The following is a 13,222-nucleotide window of genomic DNA, read 5'->3' on the forward strand; positions in this document are numbered from 1 at the left end:
AGGGGACTCCTTCCTCCAGGTGCAAGAGCCCTCCACCATGGTGCCAGGGGTAGCTCCGCACAAACACCCGCGCGTCACCATAGTCCCCACGTGCTCCACGCCCCAAGAGCTAACCTCAACCTGCAACAAGAGGCAGTTCAGCCCTCCAGCTGCCCCCACCTCCATTGGACTCCAGCCCACCTGTGCTGCCATCCTGGCAACCTCTGGGGAGGGGCAGGGTCGCTGCACCAGTCTGAGGGGAGGGATCCCTGGCCATGCCATAGCTGCCACCCCTCAACCTTTGGGCCTTCCACCATCTACAACCCTTCCCAGATGATCGGGAAACCTCATTGGGTCAGGAGGGGGACCAGTGGGACCTGGATCACAGCCCCAGTGCCAGCACTCAACAGTCCCCCCAGGACCTACGCATGCACCAGGCCCGCAGTTCCCGCGCCTATTTCTCCCGCATCTGGTGCAAGCACGTGCAATTTGCATGCGCACGCAGGCAGACTTTGCACAGGCACGCGGAATTTGCACGCGCGCGTCCGTTATTGGTGCAAGCCTGACTCTTGTCCAGTGTGGACGGTTTTCCTCACGTGCTCGCCTGTTCTCCACTCATTCCTTCCTCAGCTGCGTCCTGGCAACAGGTCTGACAGCCATTTCTCCTGAAGCTGCTTGGGTAGCTGAAGAAGGACCTTCTGTGATCCTGTGATCGAGGCTAGAATTACGGACTAGCGCCTTCGCTAAGACTGCCATGGGGACTTCCCACAGCAAGTGTTGTCCCTCATCCCTGCCCCCGGCGCTGGGGGGCAGAGACCTGCCAGAAGGGTCCCACAAGAAGCCCGGTCGTGGCCCCCGCCGACTTCCCTCTACTGGTTGGCCACTCCGGGCTGCCTGGGCCAGTGCCACCACTCTCAGGTCATCTTGCCGCCACCCTGCAACTGCTCCTCAGCAGTTGCAAAAAGTGCCTCCTCGGTGCTTTTCCAGGGTCCTGCGGACCCTTCGATTTTTTCTTAGAGACTTGGGCATTGCCACCTCCTTCCGCATGCCTGGTCTCCTGAAAAGGATGCTGCTGTCAGCTGCAGCTTTCATGGGTTCCTGCAGCCCAGGCCGCAGACCCTGCCAGCAGTCACCTTGTAGGGCGCAGGGGCAGGAAGTGGCTCCTTGCCAGCTTCCAGTACCCCAAGAACCCTGCCCAGGGAGGACTGTGATCACAGCCCCTGGAGACAGAGGCCAAGTGGTGGCTGAGCAAGCCGAGCACCCTGTAGATAGAGACCATCAGAGAGGACGTCCCCAGGCCACTGGAAGAGCACAATTTACTTTGAGGCCCCTGGGAGCCCATAGCTGTGTGCCTGCCTTTGTGCTGAGGCCTGGGGCTCTGCAGGCAAACCTCTGCCCCCAGAGCTCCCAAGACAGAGCTGAGAGCTCCCGGGCCACCTGCATGAGCTCCTGCCCCAAAAGAAACCCCATCAGCAGCTCCTACAGCTCTACGCGAGGTCTCCGAGCCCTGAAGAGGAGGGCTCCAGACCTATCCAAAGGGGAGCCACCCCTGGGATGCTCTTCATCCCCAGGGATTCCCCCAAAGAAGGCCCAGGCTGAGAAGGTGGCAGAAGGCAGGGTGGGACAACCATTGCTCAGGAAGAAGTCCTCACCCGCAAGAGACACCGGTAGGCCACGGAAACGCAAGTTTCCTCTCCTGCGCCGCCGCCAAGGGGAACCTCTGAAGCTGCCACCACCTCTGGAACTGGCCTGTCCAGTGACTGTTGAGGACCTAGACCGGGAGAAGAAGAAAGCTCTGCAACGCATCAACCGTCTTCTGATGGGTGAGACCCAGGCCATTGGGGGCAGCTGTACCATGGCCCCACAAGCCCATGGGGGGGATCCCTCTCCACTGGGAGGGGCCAGGCCTCTGGCATCAGTGGGCCTCAGTCAGACCTTTCCCCATCCCCCCAGCAGCACCACCGTGGTGGCCCACACCCCAGTGTGGGTCAGCTCTGCTGTCTCTTCCCAGAGCCATCCTCCCATCTCCAATCATACAGGACCGCTCTTCCCCAGCCTGCCAATTGCTGCTTTCACCCTTCCTCCCAGGCCATCTCTCAGCACATTGGCAGGCTTGGCTGCACAGCCAGTGGCCCCCTTTGGGGTCACACCCTTGAACACCACTATGCCTTCACAGCCCCCACATCTGGGGCCTCCCTCCACTCTGGGTAGGCGCTTCCCGCACTCTCACCAGGGCCCAAAGCCCTACTGTACACACAGGCCCTCACCTGTAGCAAGCTCCAGCTCTCCAGCTCAAAGGGTGCGAGGACACATTCCGCAGGGGAAGCAGCCTCTCACCCCTGGAGCCACCGTCCCACCCGTCCCTGGGGTTCCTGGTGGGATGAAGCCCAGAGCCCCCAGCTTTGTCAGCTGTCATCAGCTTGGACACGTGGGAGCTCCAGGTCCAGGGGCAGCTCCGATGCCACCCTTGACTGTGGGCCCAACAACCTTGGGCAGCCTAAACTACTCAGCCCTTGGGGCTGACAAACATAAAAACACCACCATGGGTGCTCATGCCAGAACCCAGACACACTCAGTGACCTCAATGGCAGCTACGAGGACAGACTTGTCCTTGGGTCGGACATCAACCAAGAAAGTATCAAGCTCAGAAAGTAGAGAAACCCCCAAAACTAGAGAGCACCGTGGGGCAAATTTGGGAAATGACACCTACACTGCCCCTAGCCAGAGCACCACCATGGCACCCCGAAAACACACAAAAGAGGGTAAAAAAGGGCAAGGAAAGAGTGGAGTTCCTACCCCGAGTGCCATCCCTCAAAGCCTGCCCACCCAGAAACACCAAAGCTCACCTAAGGGGACAAGCACTACAAAGGATAGCTCTAGTTTCCCTTCAGTCCCTGGGACATCAAGGAGATCAGAGAGCCCAGATTTGCTCCCTGAACTGATGTCAGCCTTTGGGGCCTGGTGTAGCTCCTCCCAAAGAGGAGAAACCCCAAGCAACAGGCAGCAACATGGGGCAAGTTTGGAACAGAACACCTCCAGTGCCCCTAGACAGAGCACCACTATGGCACCCAGGAAACACACAAAAGAGGGTAAAAAAGGGCAAGGAAACAGTGGTGTTTCTACCCCAAGTGCCATCCCTCAAAGCCTGCCCACCCAGAAACACCTAAGCTCATCTCAGGGGACAAGCACCACCATAAAGGGTATCTCTAGTTTGCCTTCAGCCCCTGGGACTTCAAGGAGATCAGAGAGCCCAGACTTGCTCCCTGAACTGATGTCCGCCTTTGGTTCCTGGTGTAGCTCCCCCCAAAGAGGAGAAACCTCAAGCAACAGGCAGCAACATGGGGTAAGTTTGGAACAGAACACCTCCAGTGCCCCTAGACAGAGCACCACCATGGCACCAGAAAAACACACAAAAGAGGGTAAAAAGGGGCAAGGAAACAGTAGTATTCCTGCCCCGAGTGCCATCCCTCAAAGCCTGCCCACCCAGAAACACCTAAGCTCACCTTGTGGGACAAGCAGTGCAGCCAGAAAGGATACCTCTAGTTTCCCTTTGGTCCCTGTGACATCGAGAAAAACTGGGAGCCCAGACTTGCTCCCTGAACTCATTACAGCTTTTGAGGCCTTGTGTATCTCCTCCCAAAAAGGAGGGACCCCAAGCAACAGGCAGCAACATGGGGCACGGTTGGAACAGAACACCTCCAGTGCCCCTAGCCAGAGTTCCACCATGGCACCGGGGAAACACACAAAAAAGGGAACAAAAGGGCAAGGAAACACTGGTGTTCCTACCCTGACTGCCATCCCTCAAAGTCTGCCCACCCAGAAACACCTAAGCTCACCTTGTGGGACAAGCAGTACAGCCGGAAAGGATACCTCTAGTTTCCCTTTGGTCCAAATGACATCCAGAGGATCTGGGAGCCCAGACTTGCTCCCTGAACTCATTATAGCTTTTGAGGCCTTGTGTATCTCCTCTCAAAGAAAAGGGACCACAAGCAACAGGCAGCAACATGGGGCACAGATAGAACAGAACACCTCCAGTGCCCCTAGCCAGAGCACCACCATGGGGACCAAGGGACAGAAAGCAAGTCACACACTAGGGAAAGCAACCACTGGTGTGGCCACAGTTATTGCCATCCCCCAAAGTCTGCCCACACAGAAAGGCTTAAGCTCTCCTGGGGGAACCAGCGCCACACCCCAGAAATTGACCTCTACTTTGAAGTCCACCCATAATCCATCTATGAGACCTGGGGGTCCAGATTGGCTCCCAGATCTGATCTCTGCCTTTGGGGCCATGGTCATCAGCCCAAGTGGAGAAACAAGAAGCGTGAGAAAGTGCTAAGAGCACACTTGGGCTTTAACACCTTCAGCCCCACTACCCAGATAGGGTGATGCTAACTTCTTTAAGGACTGACCCTGCCTAGATGCCAACAGTCCTCCACTGCCCTCAGCTGGCCTCAGCTGGCCTCAGCTGCCTCCACTCCATGGGGTCACTGGGCATCCTGTCCCATCCACCATAGGATGGTGAGTGTGGCATGCTCTGCCCCTTGAAGACTTGTGAGAGCACTTTGGCCAGGGCACCCACCTCAGTGGGGCAGGGCCATGTCCCCTAAGACAACAACCCATGGGAGCAATCCCAAGGTCAGCCACTTGCTCTGTCTCAACCTACACTCCCTCTCTTCTTCTTGTCTCTAAACACAAAGAATCTTAACTGTCTTAACCATGACGACCCTGAAAATGATGGAACCCTTTTGGCACATCTTTGTCTAATGCTGTCGTAATTAGAGCTCACAAACTGCAGACAAGAGTCATCTCTTCAGAGAGCCCAGTGGAGGCTCTTGTTCTTCACCAGGCTGTCACCCCAATACTCCCCAGTCCAACAGAAATCTAATTAGACTGTGCCTGTTACAGGAGCAGCAGAAAAGCCCCAGGCGCAGGTTCCCCTGCAGCCTCCCAGAACCAGTTAGGAGACCTGCATGGCACTCACCACTGTCTCCATCCCCCACAACACCTGGTTCCATTCCTGGTCAGGGACGTCCCCCTCACATTGTTCTGCTCATAGTTGTTGTGGTTCTGTCCTGGTCAGGTTTTAAATCAGGAACACAGTGAACTTGGAGGCTGAGTTTAGACAAGTTCCTTCCACGTCTAGGCTTTGGAATATTTTGGGTAATGTGATACTGGTGTTATTGCTTCTCCTAGAATCTGGTCAAATTCAGCATTGGCATCACTGGGACCTGAGCTTATCTCTGTCATAAGATTTTGCTGCAGTCTCCTTACTTGTCCCTTCTATTATCTGAATGTTTATATCTTCTTGATTCATTTTGGTCCCTACATTTGTCTGTTTCTCCTAGATTTTTCAACATATTTGCATGTAGTTGTTCAAAATTCTCCCTAATGATCCTATGAATTTCCTTGGTATCTGTTGTAAGACCTCCCTTTTCAAGTTTCAATGTCTTGGTTTGGCTCTAATCTCTTTTTCTTTTGTTAATTTAGCTAGAGTTTTGCCACCTATGCTTTATGCTTTCAAAGAACTACTCTTTGTTCCCTTGAACTTGGGTGTTGCTTCTTTACTTTCTATTGCATTTTTTCACCCTAATCTTGATTATCTCTTTCCTTCTCCTGATGTTAGACTGGTTTTTGTTTTCCTGAGGCATCACCAGGAAATTTACTTGAGGTCTCTCTCTTTTGTCTTTAGGTGCAGTTTCCTGTAGTCTTTCCTTTTCATAGTGCTGTTTCTGGATCCCACAAGTTCTGATATGTTGTCTTTCCAAATTCTTCTGATTCTAGGGATTTTTCACTTGATTGATGGTGTGAGGCATAATCCTCAAGTGTTTGTGAGGTTTCTGTAGGTTCTTCTGCTCTTAGTTTCTGGTTTAATTTCATCGAGATTGGAAAGCATATAAGACTTTTTGGTGTTTTCAAAAACTTGCTTTATGGCCTAATACATAATATACCTTGGGGAATGTTCCTTGTGCTGGTGAGTGAAATGTGTACCCCACAGTTGTTGCATGGCCTATTCTATCAATGTCTGTTAAGTCCACTTGTCCCAAGTGTCACTTAACTCTGACATTCCCTTGTTGATTGTTCATCTGGAAGATTAACCTCCTGGAGAGAAGGGCTCTGAAGTCCCCCAGGTTGTTTTTTTTTTTTTTTTTTTTTTTTTTTCTGGAGCCTTTGGCTTCCTTTTTGTCTAGTAGTGTTTGATAAAATTGGGTACTCCAACATTGATATATATATATATATAAACATTGTGATATGATACCTTCTTCCTGTGTTTCCCTTGATGAAGTTACAGTACCCTTGTTTGTCTCTTGTGCCTGGCTTTGGCTTCAGTGTGTTTGTCATATATAAGCATAGTGACTTCTCCCTACCTCCACACTCCACTTGCTTGGAAAATTATTTTCCATCTTTCCATTTTCACTCTTGCTCACTTTTGCAGGGGAGGGGAGTTTCTTGTGGGAAGTAGATTTTAAAAAAAATTTAAAATTTTAAAAAAAATCTATCCCTGTATCTTTAAATTGAAGAATAAAGACCATGTGTACTCGAGGTTATTCTGAAAGGTATGGAATGTTTCTTATATTTTGTTGGCTTTCTTTCTTTCTTTCTTTCTTTCTTTCTCTTTTTGCTTGTCATTTTGGTGAAGATGGAAACATGGAATGCTCAGATGTTTCAGGGTTTTCTAAATTGATAACATGTGACACTCTCATTTTTCAATTGTGTATCTATTCTTCTAGAGACACTTCCTGAGCTCTCACAGTTGTGTTCATCTTTCTTCCTCTTCTGTAAGATTCTTTAAGTATCTTTCCAGCTGGTTTAGTGCCCATGAATTCTGTTAGGATCTTCTCATCTTGGAAGGTCTCTAATTCTCTTCCAGTTCTGAAGGCTAGTACTATGTTCCTGGGTGCAGTAATCTAGGTTGGTACCTCTGTTCTTTCAGTGCTTGTAATACATCACTCCTGCTCGTGACCTGCATGGGGAGGGAGGAGGAAACCACTGAAGTGTTTGTGAGGTTTCTGTAGGTTCTTCTGCTCTTAGTTTCTGGTTTAATTTCATTGTGATTGGAAAGCATATAAGATTTTTTGGTAATTTTAAAAACTTGCTTTATGGCCTAATACATAATATACCTTGTGGAATGTTCCTTGTGCGGGTGAGTGAAATGTGTACCCCACAGTTGTTGCATGGCCTATTCTATCGATGTCTGTTAAGTCCACTTGTCCCATAGTGCCACTTAACTCTGCCATTCCCTTGTTGATTGTTCATCTGGAAGATTAACCTCCTGGAGAGAAGGGCTCTGAAGTCCCCCAGTTTTTTTTGTTTGTTTGTTTGTTTGTTTGTTTGTTTTCTGGAGCCTATGGCTTCCTTTTTGTCTAGTAGTGTTTGATAAAATTGGGTACTCCAACATTGGTGTGTGTATGTATATATATATATATATATATATATATATATATATATATATATATACATATATATATATATATATGACATTGTGATATGATACCTTCTTCCTGTGTTTCTCTTGATGAACTTAGAGTACCCTTATTTGTCTCTTGTGCCTGGATTTGGCTTCAGTGTGTTTGTCATATATAAGCATAGTGACTTCTCCCTACCTCCACACTCCACTTGCTTGGAAAATTATTTTCCATCTTTCCATTTTCACTCTTGCTCACTTTTGCAGGGGAGGGGAGTTTCTTGTGGGAAGTAGATTTAAAAAAATTCAATCTATTCCTGTATCTTTAAATTGAAGAATAAAGACCATGTGTACTCGAGGTTATTCTGAAAGGTATGGAATATTTCTTATATTTTGTTGGCTTTCTTTCTTTCTTTCTTTCTTTCTTTCTTTCTTTCTTTCTTTCTTTCTCTTTTTGCTTGTCGTTTTGGTGAAGATGGAAACATGGAATGCTCAGATGTTTCAGGGTTTTCTAAATTGATAACATGTGACACTCTCATTTCTCAAATGTGTATCTATTTTTCTAGAGACACTTCTTGAGCTCTCACAGTTGTGTTCATCTTTCTTCGTCTTCTGTAAGATTCTTTAAGTATCTTTCCAGCCGGTTTAGTGCCCATGAATTCTGTTAGGATCTTCTCATCTTGGAAGGTCTCTAATTATCTTCCAGTTCTGAAGGCTAGTACTATGTTCCTGGGTGCAATAATCTAGGTTGGCACCTCTGTTCTTTCAGTGCTTGAAATACATCACTCCTGCTCATGACCTGCATGGGGAGGGAGGAGGAAACCCCTGAAGTGTGGGCTGGCTGAACATAAAGCCCAGGATAGTAATATTAATAATTATTAAAATTAATAATTAATATTAAGAACTAAACACAAAAGATGCAGGACAATATTGGAAGCAGTGGCTTGACAAGTGGAAGAGAACTAATGGGTCTGATGCTTACAAGGAGAAAAGCCTGGGAATGCTTCCTTTATAATGAAACACACCAAAGGTATTCAGTGAGGAGCATAATAAGAAAAACACGATAAGAGTGGGGAAAACAAATTGTTTGAGGCTTCACAGGTTATTCCTATCTCTGGGTGGCTGTGTTTGACCCTAGGGCTGTGAGCTAAGGTTCATAAGGTCCAAGCTATTATTATTGCTATGCCAAACACCATTAGATAATTTTTCCCAACCCCATTGGAAAGCATATTATTTGTCTGCAGTTATGACAGATATGCTTATAGCCAGCATGGCATCTAATCCTTTGTTCAAATTTGAGTGTGGAAAGTTCATTTCCTACATAAATTTTCAAAGCATTAATTTAGTCTCAATCTTTTCTTCAATAGTCTCCCAAGTGTAAGGGCTTTGGAAGTATTTTGAGCCAAATTATTGAGGCAATGAGCTTCATTAGATTGCATTTCTTAAAAAGTTCCATGATATTTCTCACCTTTTCTCCTCACTCTTACATTTCCAGTAATTAAAGCCTAAGGAGATTGAACTCAGGCTCCTAGGCCTTAATAGGAGCCCTCTTTGCAATTGTTGTCTATAAAGTCAGACATGGAGCCATCAGTACAATTGAGAAAATCGGAGGCAGCAAATAAATGCCAGAGATCTTTTGGAATACCACCCTTATGAAAGTTAAAATATTAAAAATGGAACCTACAGGGGTCATAGCATCCTGATGTGGTTTTTATCATTTCTTGGAGACCAATCCAAAATATATCCACATTTCTAGAGGCATTATGTTGTGATGGCAAGACATTAACAAACTCTGTCGATTTAGGACAGGTGCCAAATTCTATTGCAGAATATTTAGGGCAGTAATTTATTGATGGATTTTCCATGGGAATGGCTGGTTTTTTATGGGCAACTCCCATTTAATAACTGTCCATCCATTTGACCTTAAGTCCCAGCGGCCAGTATGCTCTCTTTTCCTTAAAAGTTACTTTTAAAACAGCCACCATATTCATCATGGGACTTACATAGGTGGATTCCCACTGTAGCCAATGTAATTAAATCCAGGCACATGCATTCATCTGTAAAACCTCCCATTATGTGAATATCATTAGTAGATACTGGGATGGATTCTCCAGTCCACAAAGGTAGACCTGGGAAATAGGTCCAATAAGTTTCTCCATAGACTCCACTCACCTGGAAACTCAACAGAACCAGCATAGCCACAAACATTGTGGTTCAGACTTATTACCTCCTTGTTGTTAAATTATCTGCTCAACCTGAAAGGCCAGGTCCTTTAGTTGACAGGTTGTGTTTTCTGGAAACATACAGGCATAGCCTCTACCCTATGTTATTACTGAATCTGATTTATTCTAGTGCTCCTTGTGTCACTCAGCAGGAGTGAGATTTTAATATCACAATTTTGGAACTTTTTAAAATAATTGTGAGATTTAGTGGGGTTATATGCGATTTTGTTTCCTCCTTTTTATTTTTAAAATTGTAGAAAAAAAGTTGATATAAGCTGGAGCATACTTAGCTTAAATGAGAGAATGGCCCAGCCCTTTACAAGTATTTAAACAGGAAGAAGTGACAATAAATATTTTTATTTGGCCAGGAAAATTAGCAAAAGTGACCTGTGATGCATGGGAAGATGGTTAAAGTCCATGCTGTTGAGCCAAAGAGGGCACCACAGCAAAAGGAGGCCTAGATTTTTGTTGTTTTTATGAATTTTATGATTTTCCTTTGTGTCTATTAATGGGCTAAGCAACAAAATTATAAAATGGGGCCAGTATAGATACTGAAAATACAGTTTTACAAGTTGTTTGTCTTATAGGTAATGACCTTATTATTACAAATTAACTTCAGTTGTTACATTACAATTTGTACTTGTGTAAGGCTTTAACAGGTAATAGTTTTAAAACTTATAAGGATAATACAATATAAAACTAATAAGAGTAAAACATTTAATTTTATAATACTTATAAATTAAGGAATATAATTATATATAATTTGAGACATTTACTTATTTACATATAGTATTTTGTTTAATTTAGGAATACAGTAATCTTTATAACAAAAGCCTATCTTCTGAATTTAATTTTAAATAAACTTGAATAATTATCTTACCTTGGAATGAGATGGAAGAATTTTAACTTAGGTTAGGTGGCCTCTTGGTCAACCTTGGGCAAGATGTTTTGATTTTGCAATAATCTTATTTTTTTGACTGAATATTATTATTATTTTATAGAAATTTATATATATATATATATATATATGATTTTTGAATTAATATGAATTAGTGAACATAATTAATCATTATATATGAAACATGAAACAGGTAAGAGAAGTTTTAATTCCGTTTTAAGAGAAAGTGCTAAAACATTTTTATATCCCATACTTTTTTTTTTTTTTTTTTTTTTTTTAAAGAAAGAGAGAGAGACAGAGAGAGAGAGAATTTTAATATTTATTTTTTAGTTTTCGGCGGACACAACATCTTTGTTTGTATGTGGTGCTGAGGATCGAACCCGGGCCGCACGCATGCCAGGCGAGCGCGCTACCGCTTGAGCCACATCCCCAGCCCCATATATCCCATACTTTTAATGTTTAAATAAGTTAGGCTCTCTTTGTTGTCCTTTAGAAATATATTTAAGTTGACTTCTCAGTAGAGAGGAATATAAAATTTTATAACATTTCTCGGTAGCCATCCATGAACCATAGAGTCAAGATGCTTGGTGAGGTATCCCATTGGCTTATAGGAGTGTCCATTTGGTGGAGTAAGGAGACCATTGGTGATACCCTGTCTTTCACCCATAATGAGGTAGAAAGGATGGTTAGGGTTAGGAAGAGAGAGAGTGAGAGGAGATATAAGAGCATCCCTGAGCTTGTGAAAGGAATTGGCTACTAGGATAGAGGAGGTGAGGGACCTGTGAGGGGTCTCCTTAGCAGCCTTGTATAAGGGGTTGGCAAGAAGTGCAAAGTGGGGAACCCAATGCCCGAAAAAGCCTGCCAGACCCAGGAAGGAGAGGATGTAGTCCACTGTTTTGGGTGGCTGTAGGTCACGAGGAGCTTGAATTCTGTCCGTTGTCAGACTTAACCACTACCTGGACCATTATCCCAGGCTCCATGAGTGAAATGGGGGTCCTTGAGTCTGGGCTTCCTCAGTTTTCTGTGAACACCAATAGTTCAAGAGAAGGGACCACCTAGCTGGTCATACCCCCAGATAGAGGCACTAAGGAAGGGCCAGCCGTGAGGCAGTCACATTTCCAATATTCTGTCTGCTTACAGATGGGGCATGGCCTGGAAGGAGGGTGTGGACTTGGGCATTGGTTAGCCCAGTGACCTTCACATCCACATTTGAAGCAAGTCCCTGGCAGAGAGGAATGCTGAATCCCCCATGAAGCTCTTGCTTGAGCTGTAGGCCTCAGGGCCACTGGTAAGGCCTGGGTTTGGAATGTTACATTTTTCTGTAATTGGGCCTGCCTGGGTAGTTCAGCTGACTCCTCCTGGGCATTATAAACTTTAAAGGCCATTTTCACCAGATCTTGGATAGGAGTCTGAGGGCCCTCCTCAGCTTGTTTGAGCTTTTTTCTAATATCATAGGTTGATTGAGCCTGCTGGATGTGGGCTTGCTCATCCTGGGTAAGGATGAAGGACAGAACAAAATAGACATCATGTCAGATAAGATCATAAGTCTGGGAGAGGTATTAACATTCCTTAACATAAGTAGAAGTGTCAGCAGAGAAGGACCCAAGGCGCTTTTCAATCTGGGAAGATCTTGAAGTGAGAATGGGACATGTACTTGGCCAATCCCTTCAGCATCAGCCACTTCCCTGAAAGGACAAAGGAACTTTGGGTTATCTGGTAAGAGGGTCTGGTGGGACTGGGTGTGGGCACTGACAGGAGAAATGAGGGGTGAGTGGGTGGAGTTGATCATGGCTGTAGGCGAGGAGGAAGGAGAGAAGGGGGAGAGGGATGGAGGAGGAGGGGAAAGGTTGTGTCAGTAGAAGAGGTGGGCAGGGAAGCCATGGCTGCAGGAGAAGAGGGAGTTGTGGGGAGTGAGGGAGGAGGAGCTGTGGTGGCAGGAGGAGGGGTGGAGGGGTGAGTGTGGTGGCAGGAGCAGATTGGTGTGTATGGGGAGGAGGAAGATGGGTAAGGTAGGACTGAGAGCAGCTCGGGTGGTTCTGAGAATGTGGAAAGACAGGTTGAAGAACAATGGGAAGGAGTTTGGGATTTTCCTAACAAGGAAGACTGGAGCAGAACAGATAGAACAGAGAGGAGGACGGAGGCAGAGAGCAGAGGGAAGGACGGAGCATATCTCAAAAATCCTGAACATTTTTGCCCATTTTCCTGTCCAGAGACAGAAATTGTCCAATTCAGTGAGGGTTTCAAATCAAAAGTTCCTTCTGTGGGCCATTGTGACTCATTGTTTAAGTCTGGTTCTTTTTCAAACACTCTCTCTCTCTGGGTTTATGTTCTGCCTTAATTCCTTTCATTCTTTCAGTTGCATTCTCTCAAATTCCATTGATATTTTTAAAAGATTAATGTTTTGCATAGTTTGTCTGGCATGTTCAAATATTTTGCATCAGTGCCAAGAAAATTATAGAACATAGGTGGCGTCAGGTTGTCTTGTATTGTGAAATTTCTCTTATTTGTGTTGACACTTGTACTGCCAATGGGCTGGATATGTCTCTGCTTTTTTTTTAATCTGGGTTGGAACACAGAGGAGCTTAAACACTGAGCCAGCCACATCTTCAGCCCTTTTTAAAAAATTTTCATTTGTAGAGAAGCTATCATTAACTTGCATAGGGCACCACTGTGTTACAGAAGCTGGCTTTGAAATTTCAATCCTCCTACCTCAGTCTCCTA

The 13,222-nt window shown here is 45.7% G+C and overlaps 1 protein-coding gene across 3 annotated transcripts in view; it reads left to right on the forward strand.

The window, feature by feature from the left end:
* Positions 1 to 1,126: 1,126 nt before the first annotated feature.
* LOC124102299 (mucin-5AC-like) overlaps positions 1,127 to 13,222 on the forward strand; it is a 38,853-nt gene continuing 26,757 nt past the window's right edge. For all 3 annotated transcript variants that reach the window (XM_058584398.1, XM_058584394.1, XM_058584399.1), the window contains exon 1: positions 1,127 to 3,322. In XM_058584398.1, coding sequence (XP_058440381.1) covers positions 1,421 to 3,322 — 1,902 coding nt within the window. In that variant the 5' untranslated portion in view covers positions 1,127 to 1,420. The remainder of the gene's footprint in view (positions 3,323 to 13,222) is intronic.

The sequence above is a fragment of the Marmota monax genome, unplaced genomic scaffold (assembly GCF_021218885.2).
Source record: "Marmota monax isolate L192 unplaced genomic scaffold, Marmota_monax_Labrador192_F-V1.1 WCK01_AAM20220418_F8-fsc00112, whole genome shotgun sequence".
In the NCBI taxonomy this organism is placed as follows: Eukaryota; Metazoa; Chordata; class Mammalia; order Rodentia; family Sciuridae; genus Marmota; species Marmota monax.